The sequence below is a fragment of the Penicillium angulare genome, assembly GCF_028827245.1.
Source record: "Penicillium angulare strain IBT 27051 chromosome Unknown utg000003l_segment0_segment0, whole genome shotgun sequence".
NCBI lineage: Eukaryota > Fungi > Ascomycota > Eurotiomycetes > Eurotiales > Aspergillaceae > Penicillium > Penicillium angulare.
The window spans coordinates 638,193-659,233 of record NW_026623162.1 but is presented as its reverse complement, the minus strand read 5'-3'; the positions used below and the strand labels follow the sequence as shown (position 1 = coordinate 659,233).

Genomic DNA, 21,041 nt, shown 5'->3' with positions numbered 1-21,041 from the left:
GATTTTGCGAATTTCCCTTGACGAACATACCACAATGTTCCTCTATTGTTTTGCATCTTGATTTATTGAAATCTTACGTTTTATTCTTCTTTGAATTTTGAATATCCTTTGATCAAGCTGCCACTGCAACCATTTGGTATGCATAGCCTCAAGTTCTTGATAAACGTTTAATATGGAATTACCATCCATTTGGCCATCTATGACATTGAACATTTATCATTTTCGGTGTAATCGTAGGCGAGAGTAATTCAAGTTCAGCCCACGTGAGGAGTTTGCGGGGTCGAATCCGGGGTGAGGTGGGCCGCCTTCAAGCATTGACCCAACTGCCATCAGCACCCCTGGATAGTTTTCCCCTGTATGATGTTTATTATTCAGCTTCGAGATAACATCCAAGTATTCTTCAACGGCTTCGGTATGAATTGCCCCGGCCCCACAGTCTTGCCAAACTCTATGTATACAGCGTTGCATTGACTTGCGGCATGGACCGACCTGACCTGAGGTCCGAACAATGATTAAAGCAAGGGGGCATCATGTTCCCGGTACAGAATGTAGATCTTTCGACCATCAAAGATGACACTGTACCTGAAAAGTGCGTTATTGGGCGCCCTGTCCGTTCACGGAGTCTCCGGTGCAGCAGTCTCCAATTCACAAGGAAATATCTTGGGAGATAACGGATGGCACAAATATGTTCGTTCACCAAACAACACTGTATTGAGGCCTCAAAGTATTCTATCAGGGAACACAACGGGTAATGTCACCAACCCAAATGGTTTACTCGGGGAGGGCAGTTCGCCTACAACCTTGACTCGCACCGAAGAAGATGTCGATATCCCGTCGGTTGTTGTTGACTTCGGTCAAAATGTTGTCGGTATTGTCTCAATTGACTTTGCTGGGTCATCCAATTCTTCTGCTGGATTCCCAGGATTGAAAATAGCATTTTCCGAGACTCAGCAATATTTGACCAATGTCAGCGATTTCACTAGATCCGACAACATGGCTGCCGTGAGTTAATAATGCCAACGGGATATTTGTGGAATACCAACTGACAAATAATAGGGCCAGAAACTTACAAATGGAACCGACCAGGTATGTGCTTGGAAGTCTTTGCCAAATCAAACAGCGAATTAATGATCAGTAGGTCGCAGTTTCCAACGAACCTTATACTTGGAAAGATCAGACTGGCTGTCAGCATGGTAGCCAGGTATGCTCGGATGGTCTCCACGGATTCAGATACATGAAGATCTGGCTTGATGCCATCGAAAGTGATGCTCCTTATACCCAACCATATGGATCTGTCTCTATTTCAAACATCGAACTAGAATGGTCCGCGTATTTAGGAACCCCAGATACTTTTACTGGATGGTTCGAGTGCTCAGATGAAGATCTAACTCAATGGTGGTTTGACGGTGTTTATACCACCGACATGAATACTGATTTATTCTTAGCAAATGAGACGGATCCTCGAGACTCTGCCACACCTACATTGCAAGGCAAGGAGGTTGTGTTCGACGGGGCTAAGAGAGATAGAGATCCATATGTTGGCGACCTAGCAGTTGCAGCTTTGACATCTTATCTGTCCCATGACAACCCTGAAGCCACTCGTAATATTCTCGCTGATTTGGCGAACCACCAACGATCCGATGGATGGATCCCACCTGCCAGCATGTGAGTGTGTTTTCACCTCGGACTAAAAACAAGTTTACTAATATAACAAATAGCAACAATTATACCCTAGACTTATTCGATTATCCTATGTGGTGGGTTGTATGTACAGCAGATCTAGTGATGTACACCGGCGACACAGATTTTGCTACTGAATATTACGGCGTGATGAAGAAGACACTGGACACTTACTATGGTCAGAACCTCACGTTAAACGGAGGTCTTCTCAACAAAACCAACGGATATGGTGACTACGCTTTTCTACCTCGCTCCGGCGTTATCACGTACTATAACGCGTTATACGTTCACGCCCTGAAATCAGCTGCCCAAATTGCCAATCTCCTAGGACATCCTGCAGATAGTAGCACTTGGACTTCTCGTGCATCAGAGGTCAGCGAGAAATTGCTCACCCGCAACTGGGATACTGCTGTCAGTGCGTTCTTCGATGGAGGGCCCTGTCCCAACCAGGCCGGAGACACAATTTGCAATGTGCATGCTCAAGACGGAAACGGCCTAGCAGTACTTTCTGGTGCTGTAAATGCCTCATTAGCCACGAACTTGCTAGACTACTATGGCAACGCTACATCTCAGCCATATGGAAATGCCTTCTATGATAACAACCTTCTATCCGAAGGGTTCTCAGAACGTGTGTATGCTTTCATTTCCTACTTCGAGCTTGCAGCACGCCTGTCTACACCCGGCGCAGCAGGCTCAGCTATCGAAGAAATCAAACGTCTCTACGGTTGGATGTCCACTCACGATCCCGAAATTACATTCTGGGAAGGTATTGGCCCCGGTGGATCGCCATATGAGCAAGGCTTTACCTCTATGGCTCACGGTTGGTCTACGGGTATTGTCCCGCTCATGAGCAACTATATTCTTGGTGTTCAGCCCACAGGGTCTGGATTCAAGACCTGGCAGATTTGCCCTGTAACTGATGGGGCGGATCTTACGTGGGCCAAAGGAGAAGTCGGTACCCCAAAGGGCTCTATTCAGGTATCTTGGAGCAAAGGTGAAGGGGAAACTTTTAAGATGCAGATTGAGACGCCGAAGGATACTAGTGGGGTTGTCTGTATTCCTATTGGATCATCCAAGAACAGCAAGATCCTTATGGACGGGAAACAGGTGAAACAAACTGGCAACGCAGCAACTGTTGGTCCAATTGCAACAACTGGGAACGGATACAGGGTACTCAAAGTCGATGGTGGATCCCACACATTTACGGTTGGACAGTAATTTGCTTGGACATATTGAGTAAGAAGGGGCTGGGTGTTATCAGTGCTTGAAATGGTGTAAATACTTTAGCCACCGTAGCAGCCAAGAATCGCCACTTAACCAGATGGTATCAAAGACCAAAGTCCAGACAAACCAGCACATTCCTTCAGTATATTTAGACGCTCTTCATGCATAAATAGCATTTACATCGTGCATGATAGTCTTCGCCAAGACGCTTACTGTACTAAAACGAGACGGAGAGAAGAAGAATAGGACTAGCAAACACGATGTATATACACTACCCCACAAGTCTGCATGGTAATTCATAAATCGGAAAATCCAGCCGACGCGTTCCCACGCCCCTATTATATCAGCCAGCAGGGAATATTTACAAACTCCGGTTGACTATTATGGACTCGGCTCTCGGTTAAATTGTCAGCACTGACTCAGATCTGTCTTGCATGGTCCCCTATCACTCAGCTAACCAGGCGATATTTCATTTAAGCCTTAATAGGGTTAGAACATATGCGCCAAGCTTCGATCCCTGTTCATCCATGTGGAGATACCCGCTCTGTGTGTTTTGCGACAAGCTCTCGAGATCGAGTGTTTTTTCATGAAGATTAAGAAAAATGTCGTTCGCGAGAAAGTTGGGAGTAATCTTATAATTAGAATAGATAATTTGAAATAGCTGAGAACTTGACAAAGGCAGTCAGAGTCACCTGCTCAGAAAAAAGAAACGAAATACTTCAGATCGCTTATGCAGTATGACCCCGCAAGCACACCCCTGCATGAACCTTCCGGATCCCACGATAGCAAGGGTCTTACACATGATTCGTATAAATAATAAAACATTTATTTTAATTGTTACATAAAGAAGGTTATGTCATGAAATTAACCATGGTCAATAAAGTATATCGTATAAGTCAAAATTATCCTCATCTGTAACCGAGTACAGTGTTCAAAAAGATACTACTGCTTTCTTTCCTTCTCTTTATATGTATCATTTATTTGAATAATCTTTCTTTCACGCCGTATCTATTATCGATTATTTATCAGTAGTAGAACTAATTTCAAAAATGGCACTAAAGTGAATCAGCATTATGGGCTGGGTGGCTTGCATAGCCTGTTGGCCAGCCATTGACTGTCTAGGTTAAGCGTTCCTATTACGGGATACGCATCTCAAAGCTATCTCAAGGGCCTTGTCAGATATTTTTATCCCGTTATTAATCCGGTAGGCTGTGGGCCTCGATATGCGAACTAGGAATCTAGGAACAGGGCCTTGGATATTGAAAATTCATGGGTGCGAGATCTATTTCCTCGAAAATTCACCTGAGCATACATAAAGAGACAAAAGAGAAGACTCGAAAGGGGGTTGATGGAGCTAGGAACGCTGATAAAGTGTCTCATTTCTGGGTCCTACTTCGTTTCAAGTCTTACTTTTCATCCAGCCTCTTTCTCATTATATCAAGCCATGTCACTGCACATGTGAAGAAGCTCAACCAAGACTGGCTTGGTACCACTTGCCAAGCACCTGGGGCTCCTAATACAATCCGCTCATAAGCATGAGGTGAGAAACTAGCGCCAGAGGCCATTCCATATAGTTCCATCGATCATGGAAGTTACAAGATACGAGGCATCTGGACCTCGGATATCCATACTCATTGAATAGTCCACCGAGAAATAAGTATAAAGAGGAGCCCAATTCCCCCTCACTGCTTCTTATTCAACTCTCCAGACATCCTTCTCAAAGACATCTAAACAATCTTTAACCTCTTCTTCCAAAGATCAATATGAAGTTCACTGCTGTTCTCGCCACTGTTGCTGCCCTCGCAGGCTCTGCAAATGCATTTTATGGTCAGATGGCCGCATCCGCTTACGAGTTGAATGAGGGTGGCAACTACCAAATCATCTATCTTACCGACTACAACACCGGTTCAACTTATCAGGGTACTCTCTGGGGAGGATTCAACGCCTGCACTTCCACTGAGTGCAGTGCTGGGTAAGTCTAGCATATGACTTAAACAAGACATGAAGAAATGTAAATGTATGACTGACGTTTTTAATCAGCTTCTCTGAGACTAGCCCTGGAGGCTATGACTTCACTGCTGCTCTGTGGCGTACCAGCGATGGCTGCCACAACATCGACTTCAATGGCGCTTTCTCTGCTGGACACGGTTACTGCTGTGGCTCTCTGCCCTGTGACTTCTCTGCATAGGCAGTCGGTTGAATTTATGTGACAGTGGGAGATGCATAATGAGTTATTGGTATCGAAAATGGGACTTATATACTTCGGAGGGTGACTTTCCATGCCTGTTGAGATTGGATTGTAACTACCATTAGTCCTTTGTACCTAGCTGAGGTGTCTGAAAGCCGGACAATATACTACTACAACTTAAACATTGAATGAACTATCTCCAGGTTGACCCTATGCAGTGAATCGAACTGAAATGTAGATGATTTTGTATCAGAATACTCAGTCCTTTTCGGTAGGAATTAAACCCGCAGATCCCTCACTGGCAGCTTTAGGCCGTATTTTCCATACATAATAGAAATTCGGCTACCGACGAAACTCTCGTCAGTTGAAGTATTGGGGTTCTACTGTATGACCAATTTCCTTGAGAAGAATTATAAGTCTGGAAAATACCATCACTGTATTTTGACAACTTTGTCTTGGTTCCGTGGGGCTTTCTTCTCCGCATCTCGGTGTGGGGGTGGGGGAGCTGGGGAAAGTTGCGCACACATAAGTTGGTTGGACAAAACTTTCCCGGGTTACGGATAGTTAGCATTTGCAGTGACCCATTAATTTCTCAAATTAGAAACGTCTTTTACTAGCTGACCTGATTCCAAGCTAAAGGTATATGTATCTCCATATAATACTTCCTTCCCCGCTTGGCAGATACGCTCGCCCGAGCTCGCCCGAGATTTCAATCCGGGGAAATCCAGATCATTCAGAGTCACCAGAACATATACCAGAACCTTCTTGTGGCGCTAATAAAAGCAGCTGCCAAAGCATCATGCCCCAATAGGTCCGTGAAACTCAGCGCGTACCTCGATCTTGCATTCCGTGTTCCCGGAGGAAGGTGAAATGTTCCAAGAAATTCCCTGTGAACAATGTATTCGGCGAGGAGATGCCGCTGTTTGTATACGAGAAGTTGTGAAAGTTGGAGGAAAAGTAACAATGTAGGTACATCTTCAGGTTTCTTTGGGCACTTGAAGATTGCTGAACATATCCAGTGCCGTTGATCCAGTGATAGGAGAGCAATGCGTCGATGGAAATAACCCGGATTCCTCAAGTCTCTTGCGCGAGAACCAGAGTTTGAAGATTCGCATCAGACAGTTGGAACTGGCTCTTTCACATCCGGAGTTGGTTGAATTAGAGAAATCAGGGACAGCTTCTTCCCCTGCACCTAAGTCGCCTTCAAAATCTTCAGATAATATCATGAGTGATTTTCAAACACAGGCTTTCGGGTTATCCATGGAGCCCACATCCAAGTCTAACTATACTCAGCGCTGGGATCATAGTATAAAATTGATTTTTCCTTGCCGCCGATGGAGTGAATCGATTATTGACTTCTCCTTAATGCAACTGGGCTGGGTACATTATGCTGTGGATGAAAATGCGTTTAGGAAAGAGCATGATGCATTCTGGGACAATTTAATCGAAAGCGACAAAGAATCTCCAAACAGATCATGGGTGGATTGCCGTGTATCTGAGTTTACTGACTGTATGTTCCCCTTTGAAATACTCCATTGAAACCTACAAACTGATAGAACATAGGTAGGGGTATATTCCATGAGTGAAGGGGAATTGCACGATATTCAGTTGCTCTACGAAAGTTTCTCTCATCGATCGCCATCCACTATATCCTCATTAAGCAAAAGCCCCGGCGGTTTAGCGCGGGTATGGTATGAAGCCGCATTGAAAGAACTGAACTTGGCGGGTTACACCCGCAAACCTGCGCTATCAACCGTGCAGGTCGCGGCTATCTTGAACCTCCTTCACAAGAATCTGGGAGAGTCAACTCGAGAGTATATCCTCCATGGAATGGCCGTAAATGTCGCGAGGCTTATCGGGATGGATCATTTTGGGGACGAGATGCCGAGGTCAGCAATAAGATCGTTGAGCGAGGACCAGCTACTTGTCCGACAAAGACTATGGTGGACTCTCGTAATTTGCGATTGGTATGATTCTAAAAACATGATAAAATCGTTGAACATCCTCTAACTCATTCATAGGATGACAATTTGGTCACGTCCAGTCTCCATCAACCCTGATTCATTCACCACTATAATGGGGGCTCTACCAGCAACCGAGATTGGATATCAGAGAATAATTGGCTCGAGCCGCCGCCATGATCCGTACTCACACTGCTTCTATCAAAGAAGGGAGTGCAACCGTCACGAACTTTGATTCCGACGTCATGTGAAGCATGAATATCGCATGGTAATGGACGTGAGCCGTTTTGGCTCCATCCTTGTTGCAAAACTTCTTCTCGAAATCCAAAGGGTTGGTAGTTGTTTCGACCCACATCGGGTTTGTTTATGGGGCGCGTTGCGACAGGCGCAGGGGATGGCATCGTGGGGGGTGTATGTTTCTTGATGTGACTCAATAACAAGGAAGAATGAGCTCGATGATAACAATTTGAATTCAAAGCGTTCTTTTCCGCATTATCGGAATGTGGAGGTAAGTTAGAATGATTTGTGGGCATTCTGGGAGCTCAGTGCCTACCTTCGGCCGACCTCGATCGAGCACGGGTGAGTTCGGGTGAGCTGGGGCAAGCCTCCATCCAACAATTCCACGAGACTGAAGATCGCCATATTGCTCTCTGTCCAAAATAACGCATATTGAAGAGAAATCGGATCGTTCATAAAAGATGTGGGCAGAGGGTTGTGCTCTCATCAGCTTTAAAGCCTCCGCGAAAGCCTGTCCTCTCTGGCAAGTTAATTTCCTACAATTCCCCAAAACATAAAATTGGGAATAGTTTATTTCAGAGATCCATTATGGCACCTTCACGTGTTGACACTGTCAATACTACTACATACAATCCATCGAAGGTTCAAGAGCGGACTCAAACAGGTGACTGGCGGGATGATTTCTTTAGAGATGGCTTCGCTGTCATCAAGAACGTCCTACCAAAGGATCGGGCTCAGCAATACCGGAGTGATTCTCTTACTTGGCTAAAATCATTTGGCTTGGGCTTTGATCGTAACGACAATAGTACCTGGAAAAAAGAAAATCTTCCTCAGAACTGGAAAGGGGGGATGTACCTTCATTTTTCTGCGGCTCATGAGAATTATATGTGGGATATTAGATGGTAAGTTTACAGCCTGTGATCTTACAATCTTACAGTAATAGAACGTAAATCATGATGCTAACTTTATTTTCTAGTGAACCCGGCGTGATCAATCCATTTTCTGAGCTCTGGGGAACCGAGGAGTTGGTAGTTTCCTTCGACACTGTAAACATCACTCTCCCTCAATCGATTGTCGGTCCCTACGACTCATCTCCCTGGCCACATGTCGACCAAGCCCCAGAACGCAGAGGCCTCCGCTGTGTCCAAGGAATTGTGAATCTCTCCAACTCCGGTCCCAACGACGGTGGTTTAGTCGTGATGAAGAAATCATCATCCTTCTTCAACCAGTTCTTCGACGAAAACCCAGTCACCGGTCCCACGCCCTGGCGAACAGCCAAACATGAGGATTTTCATCCTTTCCAAGAAAAAGACCTTGACTGGTATCATGCACAGGGGTGTGAATTGATGAAAGTGTGTGCTGAGCCTGGAGACTTGATCCTTTGGGACTCGAGACAGATGCACTGGGCTCAATTCGGCGAGTCGGATCTCATTCGGACTATTGCTTATGTGACGTATACGCCTGCGGCGTGGATGTCTGGAGAAGATCGCCTGTCGAAGAAGGAATTGTTTAAACATTATGAAACTACGACTCATTGGCCGCATACCAATCTGTTTTCACATGGGAAGGCTATGGTTACGGTTGATGGAGTAGAGACACCTGATCCGGTAGAGACGGATGAGCCGATCACAAAGCCGGTCAAGAGTGAAAAACTTCTTAAACTCGCGGGGGCACTGCCTTATTAGATATGCGGATTGAGAGATTTTTTAGAGGATTCCTTGTAGTCACATACTCCCAAGGAGGCGACGATAACTGGATGGTCACCCCTCGGAATTGAGAATCCGCGGTCTCGGCTCGTATTTCCATCAATGTATTTTTTTGGCTCTCATTATATTGCCACGGCATATGAATCGTTCTTTATGAAATTGGTGACTCACATAAATTTTCCAATTGACATCAGGTATAACACATTTGGTGATTGATTACCAAGGTACATCCCAGCCAGCCTTGTCGCTTTGTTTAAAAGTGGGGGTCGGACATTTAGTACAGTCAGCCCCATTTATGGTATTTTGTATTAGTAACCATAGAACACAAGCATCCATAAACTGCCTCCATGCATATATTATTGTATCCCTGCAATTGTGTAATTCTATTAAATCTATTTAGTTTCTATACATGATCAAATTCTGATATTTCGTGTCTGAAGTATGTCCAACACGTGGCACACAGATGTAAGCCAATCGGAATACGGCCGGACAATTAAATAAACGTTGTTTCTTGTTTCTATTTTGTTTTCGGTGTTAATTCCTGTCTATCTTTACAATTAAAGATTAATTTCTGTATATAAAAATCAAGTTTACCCCAGATCCTAGAGCATGGTAGGACACTACAATTGTTTCTACAGTAATGCAACCTTGTTCGACCATGTAGCCGTTCGAGTGACCCAACAACGAACCTAAACAAAGCTGCACATGGGATGAGATCATCCGCACTAAAGGAAAAGGAGAAATTTAACAAAACCCAACAAACACTACTCCAAAAAAATACTAACAATCTGCGGCCCGCGCGGCCCTGACGATCGTGAATTAATCAGCTCGGCCTCAATCCGACCGATTTTCAAATTCCAAATCCCATCTAATCTCAATTCAAACTTGAAAACACTACTTAAGTTCTTACCTGCCAATTTAAGTTCCCTTTGAATGTTGACACCCCAGCTCGTGGTTGCCGAACAGTGTCGCCATTCACTTACCCCAACCCAACTCTTGCCGTGCATCATTCGCTCATCCCACCGAACATCGCAGCTCCAAACCCCCCAATTCAAGTTTACCCACAATGGACGGGGAATCGGCCTTGAAAGGTGAAAAAAGCGGCGATGAACTGGGTCACTCTCGTTCGCACTCTCATTCTTGCTCTAGGTCAGATATGCAGGATAATGCTTTTGCGCGCGTTAATCGTCCCGCTACGAGTACGAGCGAGGACCCACACACCAGTGACAGCGCTGCAGAAAAGCGGTTATCACGACGTTCTCGTTCTCGATCGCGATCGTTGGAGCGGAGCTGGTCTTTGAATGATGGTATGAGTATTGGTGGTGATGAATTTGAAGGGGAGGCCGATGAGGCGGGTCAAGATACCGTGGGTGATGGATATACCGTACGCTGGGATGAGAATGATCCTATGAATCCGCGAAATATGAGCTTTGCTAGGCGGTGGATGATTGTCATTATTGTCTCGTCGGGATCTCTTTGCGTGTGAGTATATTATTCAATATTGATGCTTTGTGGTGTGGTTCTGACCGAGATAGGACTTGTACTTCATCCATGTACACAACAACATACACACAACTGATGGCTGAGTTCGACTGTTCGCAAGAAGTCGCAACGCTAGGCTTGTCGTTTTTTATTTGGGGGCTCGGTTTGTTCTGTCTATCTCCAGTTTTGCGCGCAAGAACCTAGGGCTAATTCGTACGTTCCAGGCATCGGTCCCCTTGTTCTCAGTCCCTTATCAGAAGTAAGCACTATATCGATCCCTTAATTCGCGTGGAATTGTCACTTACGGGAAACAGTTTTATGGAAGAAGAAATATATATATTGTCTCCTTCTCGCTCTTCCTTGTTTGGCTTATCCCGTGTGCTGTTGCGAAAAATATCGAAACAATGCTGGTCTGTCGCTTTTTGAATGGCTTGTCTGGAAGTGCTTTTCTGAGTGTGGCTGGTGGAACGGTGGGCGACATGTTTGATCGACAAGATCTTGCATTTCCCATGATGCTATATACCGCGAGTCCATTCATTGGGCCTGAAGTCGGTCCTCTGTGAGTCTCATACATGCGTTATGCTGTTTCTTCAGCTTCTGACGATATAATTTAGGGTCGGTGGTTTTATAAATAATTTTACTAACTGGTATGAGTTACTATACTCCCCTTATAATGAGATCGCATTTTGCTAATATCTTCCACAGGCGATGGACATTCTATGTCTTGCTCATCTGGACTGGGGTGTTGCTTGTGTCGATGGTCTTTCTTGTCCCAGAGACATATCATCCAGTGTATGTATCTTTACTTCATGTAGAGACCAAGTAAGCGCTGACATCAATATCTAGGCTTCTGAGACACAAGGCGCAAAAGCTTCGCAAAGAGACTGGAGATGACCGATACATCGCTCCCATCGAGAAGCTTCATCGCTCTGTGGCACAAACCGTGATGCGATCTATGTACCGGCCCCTCCTTCTTTTAACGTTAGAGCCGATGTGCTTGAGTCTCTGCTTGTTCTCTGCAATCTTGCTGGGAATCATATATCTCTTCTTCGGGGCCTTCCAATTGGTCTTCGACAATGTTTATGGGTTTCAACTCTGGGAACGTGGCCTGTGCTTCATGGGTCTATTCGTCGGCATGGTGCTTGCTATACTCTCGGATCCTATATGGCGTCGCAACTATGAGCGTCTGGAGCGAAATTATCAGGCACAGACAGATACCGATGATTTTCAGCCAGAGTGGCGTCTGCCTCCAGGTAAGACTTATGACGTCTGTTTCACAAAGAACGAGTTCTAATATAACCGCGACCTAGCAATTCTGGGTGGGCCGCTCGTCACAGTTGGGCTCTTCATTTTCGCGTGGACAATCTACTCTGATGTGCATTGGATTGCTGCTATCATTGGCAGTGGGGTATTTGGGGCTGGGTGAGTTCACTCTACAATTGTTCATGTGGAAGGTCTTGGACCTTTACACTTGAACTTGCAAATTTATTGGGTGCTAACATACTTTTTTGCGTTACTTCTAGGGTCATCCTGGTCTTTGCGGGCGTCTTCACATTCCTGGTCGATGCTTATCCAACCTTTGCCGCAAGTGCTCTCGCCGCGAATAGCTTTATGCGTTCCAGCTTTGGAGGGATTTTTCCCCTCTTTGGTATCCAAAGTAAGTTTCTTTCAGTTGAAATCAATACATTCTCTATCACCCCTTCTCTTTCCCAATCCCGGTTTATATCTGGGATGGAGGATCCGTGCTCTGCATGCGGCAATGCAGGACAGGTGCATGGTGCGCCCAGAAAGCCGTTCTTGCGTCTCATGTTTCTTGAGAGTGGGGCGAGTATCAAATAACAATTGTGTTTCGTCGAGCGGCAAGCATTTTATTAAGGACTGGAGTGGCTAACGGCTGTGCAGTGTATAACAACCTTGGGTACCACTGGGCAACTTCGCTACTGGCCTTTCTGACCCTTGCCATGCTTCCTTTCCCGTAAGTATCGTTTTGATCCCCCGAGTCATCTCCGCTATGACCCTCTTCATTGCCAATCGCTCTCAGCAGATATTCCAGCTGCATCCAGCTATGAGCGTTGGCCCACCTAGCACATGACATAGTTTGCCTTTCATTGAATTTTGTTGCTGATTATATGGATAGGTATATTTTCTTTCGATACGGAAGTCGGATCCGAAAGAAGAGCCGATTTGCTGCCCAGCAATTCTAATAGCTGTTCACCACCTATGGAACAGAATGAAAAAGCCGATTACTTTGCGTATCTACTGGGAATCCTCGAGGGCATAGTTACTACAATAACATGTCTTACATAATTCTAATCCAGTATCATTTTGCCTCTGACTGCACGAACAAAGAGGGATAACCGCATGATATCTCAATTGTAGCGCTGCAGCCCAACGTTTCTCCCAACGTCCCTGGTCTAGCAGGTCATAATCCTGGACTAAGACGATTTGGACTGAAGATTGATACACCTACAGAAAATAAGGGAAGACTGCTCGGCCGAAGGTCAGAAACAACCTTAGCCCCAACAGTTCAGCTTTGGTCCCACAGCTGGAATCACAATGCAGATGACGACAGGTAAAAAAGTATATGCAGGAAGGTTTGGCCAGGCACGGCGTGGCGTTTCCTCCAGTAATTCAGGGACCAAAGAGCCACAGGTATATAGTTTCGGCCCCAGTTCGTGTTCCGTATTTAGCTCTCACTGTACTAAGAACTACGGCGATTAGATCAAAGCCAAGATGGCCCACTCTTTCTGCTGGGGTTGGGGTTAGGTTAGAATGAAATTCTCCGACGTCCGGCCCAGTTGCAAACAATACGAGCATCATGTGGTCTTGGATATCTTTACGATGCAGTATCCATCTACAATTATTTTCTGGTAGAACAGGACAAAATCACAGATTCATCATCATAATCATAATCACAATACGTACTTTTCTATTTTAACCTAGGAACAAACTACTCTTTCTAACCGAGGCATGGGCCATTCGAAAGCCTCGGGATAAAACGGGATGGAAATAAGGAATTTTCCGGAACCCTGGTGGAAAAGAGCAGGATTATGAGTGGGGGAGGGGGTTGATCTAAGGAAATTGCGGCTTTTTTTGGTTCTTCTGCAGTTCTTTTTTTCCTTTTCGAATCGGTTTGCAGGGAATGTTCCAAGGTTCTTGGTTCTTACAATATGTATGGTACATATAGGTTGATAATGGATACGGATACAGGGGAAATACAGTAGGATTTCACACGTGCGCAACTGCCGCCGTTGCGGGGATACGATCTCCCGCTGAGTCCGGGTAAGAACTCATACATACATGGAGCACTGTAGCGGACGGTCGCCGATTCAGATGCATGTGAGAAGATCGTGATGCGAATCAACCGGCCCTGGAGGTAACATTGAATATCAAACTAAGTGAAATATGCACGCATTGACAATGAGCGAAATAAAAGACTCAATATTTAGTTTTAGTTTCTCGGTTTTAGTTTTCCTGTTTCTTGAAAACCGGACAGTCAAAGCCCGTGTATTATAATGAGATTATCTCGCTTGGAGAGGACTCGTAAAGCGAAATCAGAGCGTTTTTATTGGTTTTCGATTATGTAAAAAAAGGTAAATTACGAAACCTCGAAGTATATCAGCCTTAACGCGTTGGAAAGAGAACAAGGAGAGTGTCTGTTCTTTTAACATATGATAAATTATTTTTGTCAATATTTTAAATTGTACATCACCTAGATAAATACATTTCTCAAGTAGAGCACTGACAATTCAACATCCTAGTCATTCTATTCTCTGGTTCTTGAAGCAATCGGCCCAGTTGAAGTCTTGCCTGTTGATGCTTAGACCTCAAAGTCACGGGAACATTCCGAACTTACGGACGCTCCCAAAAGTCCACGCTCCACTGTCTGCTTCTTCTTTTCCCCGCGCAGAAAAAAAAAAACTAAGAGCTGAACGGGCTTCGAAATTTCCCTAAAGCTTTTCTTTGATCACTCCTCACCGAGTTCCTCAGTTGGAGCATTTTTCTCCTCACTCACCTCGTGTGGACTGTACATTATCCGCTTCCCCGCAGCCGACGAGTCTGCCGCCTACTCTACTCTCCACTCCCGAATTCAGCTGCGTCCGAAACCGTTGCGGTATTTTTCATCGCTTCGCCTGTCGCGTGGGCTCTCGAAACTCCCCCTCCAACCTACAAAAAAGTGCCATTCAATGCGTCCGATCCTCGCGATTACGTCTTACTCCCAGTCGATTGTGCCTCGTTACACCCGTGACTCAATCCGACACCTGCCTTCCGTTTCCCCGCCAGAATTCGCGAACGCGCGACTATAGCTATCGGACTCTTGCGACTGCCTCAGTGGCTTTCTGGGTGGAAGGAGGAGCTTCACATAACCGATTGTTGATTCGCGATCGGATTTTATTCCTTTTCCTTTTCTCTTTTTTTTTTCTTCTTGTTCCTTCTCGCCCCCATCTGGCTTGTAATTCACAGCCCGATTTGCGCAAACCCGTGGATCCCCTCTTTACCGAGCGATCGAGGTGCGCGGATGGTCCCGTCGCCACAGCTTTGCGATCGTGAGATTGTCGAAATATTACGCCGAAAGAGGTTATCGGATATTGGGCCGTAGATACATATCAGTTCTGGGAACGCGCTGGTCTTGGTATTGTTAATTCCTTGCGCTGGGAATACATGATAAAATGGATATGGAGGTCAAGAACGGCACGCCGGTCCCAGCAAATGGTGACGATCGTGACTCCGCCGATATCACCGAATATTCGGAGCCGTTGGATTCTGGAAAGGAAAAGGCCAATGGAGATGGTGGTAAGGTAGAAAACGGTCGCAAAGCTACAAATGCTAAGGATCCATCGCGACCGCGGCGGAAGAAGGCTCGGCGAGCTTGCTTCGCCTGTCAGCGAGCCCATTTAACATGCGGTATGCATGCTGATCCAATCCAATTCTGCAATGAGTAATGTCTTGGCTGACATCCAAATCTTTCAGGCGACGAGCGACCGTGTCAGCGGTGTATTAAGCGTGGTTTGCAGGATGCTTGTCACGATGGTGTTCGTAAAAAGGCCAAGTATCTTCATGATGCTCCGGATGGAGCACTGATGCCCGGGGTTCCTGCTCCCCCTCCTCCTGGACCCAGTGGAAATTTCTACAATAATGGCAATAACAATAACAACGGCAATATGCGGCATAGTTTGCCCATGTCGAGGAATGGCACCAATACGAGTTCATCACAGCAACAAGCACCGCCTCAGCAACAGCAACAGCAGCAGCAGCAGCAGCAACAAGCCAACAGCAATTTTTACCCCACGCCTCAGCCACAGTCTCAGCCGCCAGGATCTTATAATATGTACCAAGATACAACTTTGAGTCAAAGTCCTTTTACTACCCAATCACCAGTGTCTCCTACCTTCAATTTGAAAACTAGTCAGAATGGTCGCAATCCCAGTTTGTCTTCGGTGAACCAGCAGCCCACCCCCAGCACCGCACTATCCGCCGAACCCTCTCAACCCCCAAATCCATTCGCGGGTCCCTTTTTCGATCCCAGCGACCCCGCACTTTTCAACTTCGATTTATCAAGTATGAATTTCGAAAATCGATATGGTGCTCTTGAATTTGGGATGCTCGGACACATGGCGACCGGAGCCGGAGATTCTCCTAGCGACTCGGCCACACAGCGAGGGTCGATCGGCCGCAGTGGGTCTGCACAGTTCTCCACGCCAGCTCCAGGCTTTGGAGAAAGTCCGGGGAACCAGCCATTCATGTTTGGAGATCCTTTACTTAATGATTGGTCCACTGGGCAAACCTCGGGCCAACAGCACGTGAATGTCAGCAGCGTGTATGGCCAGAATGGCATGTTGCCCGGACATCTGAAAGCAGATGGACCGCACGCATTTGCGATAGAAAGTGGCCCGGCCAGCTTTACTAGTCCCGGCTCTGCGAGTAGTCCACATGTGGCTACCGCGGCTTTTGAAGATGGCACGTTCAATAATGCGGGCGCAAAGTCAAATAATACCCTTGCTCCTAATGGGCAGCGACCGATGATCACCACACCTAGCTTGAAACACCAACAATTACACGTCGCAACCAAACGTCGTCATCGGAATCCATCATCAATATACGAAAGTGTCAAAGAACCATACGCTTACACTAGTGGGTTTCACAACCTCACTGCTTTCATTCAGCGACGCTTTTCGCCGCAGAAAACTGTGCGTATCGCCAAGGCACTTGCATCTATTCGACCTTCTTTCATTGCCACTACCAAGACCCTCAATCGAGATGATTTGATCTTTATGGAGAAATGTTTTCAACGGACACTCTGGGAATATGAAGACTTCATTAATGCATGCGGTACCCCGACTATCGTCTGCAGACGTACAGGAGAAATCGCCGCCGTGGGAAAGGAATTCAGTATCCTGACCGGCTGGAAGAAAGACGTGCTCTTAGGAAAAGAGGCCAATCTCAATGTTAACACGGGGGGTACAGGAATTCCATCCTCTGGAACAACCTCACGTGGTAGCTTTACTCCTCGCGGTACGACATTAGAGAACACAAATGGTCGTCCACAACCGGTATTTTTAGCCGAACTTCTTGATGACGATAGTGTCGTTGAGTTCTATGAGGACTTTGCACGATTGGCATTCGGTGACTCGCGCGGCAGTGTTATGACACGCTGCAAACTCCTTAAGTATAAAACCAAGGAAGACACGGAGTCTGGACAATCCGAAGAGAACGGAAAGTGGAACAATCACCTACGCAAAGGTGGCATTGCCGGAGAAGCCGGAATGAATCAGTTGGGTTTTAAGGATGGCAAAGTCGAATGTGCATACTGCTGGACAGTTAAGCGCGATGTGTTCGATATTCCAATGCTGATCGTGATGAATGTGAGTAAAGTCCCAGCCTTCAACTCAAGACAGACTTGGCTAACCAAAAGCAAAATAGTTCTTACCATGTATTTGATACTCTCGGGTTTCGAATTATCTATTTCCTCGTTGATTTATTACCCTTTATCTTTTCTTGTACCGCACTTTTTTCGTTTCTTCTTGTTATTGCCTTCATACCCATGGCTGTGTCTGTGCACTAGCCTCTTTCTTTGTTTTTGTCTGCTTTCGGTGATTTCCCAGTACATATACTTCTTGTCTTTGATTTTACTCATGTTTCTCGGACTGTACGATTCCCCCGGGCCCCATTCCCTGTTTTGTTCTCGGCCGTACATACGCGACTGGTGTTTCGAACCTATTGGGTCCTTTCTTTTATTTTTCGGCGCTCAAAAGGGTGGAAAAAAAACCGATATCTCTGGACTGGGATTGTGTTTTTTACGAAATTAATGCCATTGATTCGTGAATGTTTACTTTATGTTTTTCGGCATGTCTCGTATAAGAAGTCATTTTATCTCTGAATAAAGATCATATTCGATAAAGCGATCTTCAGTACACTAGTACTAGTAAATTGATGCCTACCTCGGCACAGTCAACAGGTAGATTGTTCGAGAAACCCGATATGCACGCAAGCGGAACTATATTGCCTTCGTGCCTAAGGCTAAATAGCTTCGTATTGCTTATCGATAACCCCACTATGACACTGTCTCCGTAATCCGATATGTAATCTTCGGCTCTCCCGCTAACAGTGTGCCACTGTCGCATCCCACCTATACCCCGCTAAAGACACACAGAGGTCTTATAATTCTCAGCTCGACTCACTGGATCTCCAAACTCTTCAACAATTACCACTACCCACGAAGAATTTTGACTCCGCAGATCTCCGGAGTTACCCCGACACCCACCCAGCCCGTCACGCCAACCCGCAATCGCGTGCCTTTACAAATCCGTCGTTGCTCTACATAATATTCAAAATGCGACCTGATAAGCCGCGCGATGTTGTCGCTGGTCCAGACACTGGTCCGGAAGCCCCTTATCCAATCCGACTCTCCGGCCCGGTGATCAAAGGTTTTGGTCGAGGAAGCAAAGATGTATGTCTAGATATCCATTCCTTTCCTTTCCTTTCCTTTCCAAGCTATGCATTCCAATGCATTCGGTGTCGAAAAATACTCATAAATTTATAGCTAGGAATTCCAACAGCCAATATCCCCGCCGATGACCTATCCGAGAAACATCCCGAGCTGTCAACAGGTGTCTACTACGGCGTCGTAGCGCTTGATCCCAAGGAATTCGCACAAGAAAACGGATTAACCGGGGACATCGAAACCACCAACGAGCCTATTCTCCAGCCTGCAGTGCTGAGCATCGGGTATAACCCATACTACAAGAATACAGTGCGCTCCGTGGTATGTACCCATTCATTCCCTTACCTCTACCCATATCTTTATATTGAATCTAACATTCATACAGGAAATCCACATCATGCCCCCTCTTACCCAGCCCTCCCCTACAGCAGTCGCAAGACCTAAGTTCAACCGACTCCCGGATTTCTACGATACACACCTCAATCTACTTATTCTGGGCTATATCCGACCGGAATTCGACTATGTATCTGTTGATGCGCTGATTGAGGATATTCGTCTTGATTGTGAAGTTGCGAGGGAGAGTCTTTTGAGGGATGCTTATAAGCGGTATCTTGATGATAATACACAGGGAGTTGAGGATATCAATGATGATCGGAGGTGGTTGTCGAGCTTTTAGTTAGATAGACCATTTGGAAGCGAGTATGGTACATAGATCTACGTTAGATTTGAGTAAAATTTGAGATGAGCGTGGTCATGGTGTGATTTGGTGGGTTGATTTCATGCTTTTCTATTGAGTATCAATCAGAGAGAGGCAGGTAGGTATTCTATAGATCCACCCGGCTGGTCCTTATCGCCGCACTCGTCGACGTCACTCGAGAAAGTATGACAGGCACAGATAATGGAAGGAGCAATCAACCAATTTAAGTCACAAAAGTCAGGTTTTTTAATTATTATCTTGATCAAACATCCTCAGTTATTTATCTCATCACGAAAAATTAGCCATGGTGAACATTTTTCAACGATTTCTGAAACGAGCGCCGAGCTCAAGTGCACCACCTGTCGCCGGATCAGGAACACAAAATGAACAGTCGCATGCTCTACACAGAACAACGAGTGCCAACTCTGCAAAACGAAGTCGACCTCATGATCTTCCCGCTGAAAACCCAGTACCGCGACACCTTATCTTGATATCTGATACACCAGAATTCGATCCGGAGATCATTCGGCGGTTCCAAGCGGAGGCATTTCAAGTGCAGTATTTACCGTTCATATCCACTGGAGAACTAGAGAGGGACCGCAAGAATTTAGAATATGCAGTACATGAGAAGGAAGATGATTTGGAAGCAGGGGAAAGGTTTGCGATTGTGGGTAAGTCACAGACTTAAGTTCAACTTCCTTAGTGATTAAATGGTAGAAGAAGTGTATTTATTTTTCATGACTGGGCAGTTCTAACAGGTATCACAGCATACAATTGGCCTGCATATTGCCTTCTTGCATCTCATCATCTAATAGCAAGCAATACCAATCCATTCCCTCGGCTCTGCGCTCTAATCGCATATCATCCTCTCTCTTCGATGAAACCACAAAAACCAAAGAAGTATATCGATGGGCAAGAAACATGCGTACCAGCCTGCTCCGATACCGAGAACATCTTCAAACCAGGTCCATCGGCAAATTTACTTCCTATCCAGATCCATCTACCTGGCCAAAAGCCCAATGCCTGTGCATTCTGGCCATGGATTGCATTAAGTGCTTCCGAAGGCGATGTGACGTACAAAAAGCGACATCGGTGTCATGTTTTTGGTTACCCTGATTCTCCAAATGGGTTCAGTGAGCAAAACCCATCAACTCGGAGTCCGAAAAATAAGAGAAAAAGCGAAGAGAACTCTGGAACACATATCAGTTCCTCAGTCGCGTGGAGCCGGACATTGGGGTGCTTGAGACGCGCATTTGGAGCTGGATGTAACTGGCCTGCTGTTGCCATTGAGACAGTTTGGGAAGAATATTGGCAGCACTTACTGACGGATCTGGATATTGCCAAGGGATTAGACGAGGATAATTCTGCGTCTTGGTCTGTGATGCAAATTCTGGGTGGTCATCGTGATATGCAAGATGAAGAGGGAATTTCTCTCGAGTGTATTCCTACGCAAGCAGGAGGTAAGCCTTATCGTTTGAATTGAAGTATGCAACGCTATTTCATCAAGCTAATGATCTTTCAGGCTCAGATCCCCAGTCTCTCAGGGATTTCTTCAAAAATACCTATATCCCTTCTGGCCCTACAGATCAGCATATTCGACTCCTCTCTAGAACTGTGGGTACTGATCGTATTGTGGACGAGATATCGTTTTCATTCCACCATACCGCCGATGTTCCGTGGCTTTTACCTGGTGTTTCACCTACGAACCGTGATATTTCGGTAGTCGTCGTTGTGGTGGCCACTTTCCGTGCAGATCGCATTGTGAATCAGAAGCTTTATTGGGATCAAGCAGATGTGCTGGTGCAGGCTGGGATTCTGGATTCAGCCCTTGTACCTAAGATGAAGGCAATTGTATAGTTTGTACTAATTGGTCGGTTGGCGTGATTTTATTGAGTTATCAGGAGTAATAAATAACGAAATAAGA

The 21,041-nt window shown here is 45.7% G+C and overlaps 9 protein-coding genes across 9 annotated transcripts; 8 read left to right on the top strand and 1 right to left on the bottom strand.

Moving 5' to 3' along the window:
* Window positions 1-570: 570 nt before the first annotated feature.
* N7478_002467 (uncharacterized protein) lies at window positions 571-2,898 on the top strand (the record flags this gene model as incomplete). The annotated part of the gene is made up of 3 exons (XM_056918681.1): window positions 571-1,002; window positions 1,139-1,665; window positions 1,719-2,898. The coding sequence occupies 3 exons, from the start codon at window positions 571-573 to the stop codon at window positions 2,896-2,898; spliced, it is 2,139 nt and encodes a 712-aa protein (XP_056781839.1).
* Window positions 2,899-4,667: 1,769 nt separating this feature from the next.
* On the top strand, window positions 4,668-5,092 carry N7478_002466 (uncharacterized protein; the record flags this gene model as incomplete). The annotated part of the gene is made up of 2 exons (XM_056918680.1): window positions 4,668-4,876; window positions 4,945-5,092. 2 exons carry the CDS (start codon window positions 4,668-4,670, stop codon window positions 5,090-5,092), a joined length of 357 nt encoding a protein of 118 aa, XP_056781838.1.
* Window positions 5,093-6,457: 1,365 nt separating this feature from the next.
* N7478_002465 (uncharacterized protein) lies at window positions 6,458-7,065 on the top strand (the record flags this gene model as incomplete). The annotated part of the gene is made up of 2 exons (XM_056918679.1): window positions 6,458-6,602; window positions 6,854-7,065. 2 exons carry the CDS (start codon window positions 6,458-6,460, stop codon window positions 7,063-7,065), a joined length of 357 nt encoding a protein of 118 aa, XP_056781837.1.
* Window positions 7,066-7,163: 98 nt separating this feature from the next.
* N7478_002464 (uncharacterized protein) lies at window positions 7,164-7,454 on the bottom strand (the record flags this gene model as incomplete). Its single annotated transcript, XM_056918678.1, has 1 exon — window positions 7,164-7,454. The coding sequence occupies one exon, from the start codon at window positions 7,452-7,454 to the stop codon at window positions 7,164-7,166; it is 291 nt and encodes a 96-aa protein (XP_056781836.1).
* A 424-nt stretch (window positions 7,455-7,878) lies between these two features.
* Window positions 7,879-8,975, top strand: N7478_002463 (uncharacterized protein; the record flags this gene model as incomplete). Its single annotated transcript, XM_056918677.1, has 2 exons — window positions 7,879-8,192; window positions 8,267-8,975. 2 exons carry the CDS (start codon window positions 7,879-7,881, stop codon window positions 8,973-8,975), a joined length of 1,023 nt encoding a protein of 340 aa, XP_056781835.1.
* Window positions 8,976-9,929: 954 nt separating this feature from the next.
* On the top strand, window positions 9,930-12,682 carry N7478_002462 (MFS transporter; the record flags this gene model as incomplete). The annotated part of the gene is made up of 12 exons (XM_056918676.1): window positions 9,930-9,961; window positions 10,032-10,478; window positions 10,532-10,641; window positions 10,703-10,737; window positions 10,793-11,037; window positions 11,093-11,125; window positions 11,184-11,270; window positions 11,325-11,731; window positions 11,789-11,900; window positions 12,002-12,135; window positions 12,381-12,453; window positions 12,616-12,682. 12 exons carry the CDS (start codon window positions 9,930-9,932, stop codon window positions 12,680-12,682), a joined length of 1,782 nt encoding a protein of 593 aa, XP_056781834.1.
* Window positions 12,683-15,148: 2,466 nt separating this feature from the next.
* On the top strand, window positions 15,149-17,417 carry N7478_002461 (Zn(II)2Cys6 transcription factor domain-containing protein; the record flags this gene model as incomplete). The annotated part of the gene is made up of 3 exons (XM_056918675.1): window positions 15,149-15,383; window positions 15,450-17,341; window positions 17,400-17,417. 3 exons carry the CDS (start codon window positions 15,149-15,151, stop codon window positions 17,415-17,417), a joined length of 2,145 nt encoding a protein of 714 aa, XP_056781833.1.
* An 892-nt stretch (window positions 17,418-18,309) lies between these two features.
* fmn1 (riboflavin kinase) lies at window positions 18,310-19,096 on the top strand (the record flags this gene model as incomplete). Its single annotated transcript, XM_056918674.1, has 3 exons — window positions 18,310-18,426; window positions 18,520-18,741; window positions 18,806-19,096. The coding sequence occupies 3 exons, from the start codon at window positions 18,310-18,312 to the stop codon at window positions 19,094-19,096; spliced, it is 630 nt and encodes a 209-aa protein (XP_056781832.1).
* Window positions 19,097-19,421: 325 nt separating this feature from the next.
* Window positions 19,422-20,974, top strand: N7478_002459 (dienelactone hydrolase; the record flags this gene model as incomplete). The annotated part of the gene is made up of 3 exons (XM_056918673.1): window positions 19,422-19,788; window positions 19,885-20,577; window positions 20,640-20,974. 3 exons carry the CDS (start codon window positions 19,422-19,424, stop codon window positions 20,972-20,974), a joined length of 1,395 nt encoding a protein of 464 aa, XP_056781831.1.
* Window positions 20,975-21,041: the final 67 nt, after the last annotated feature.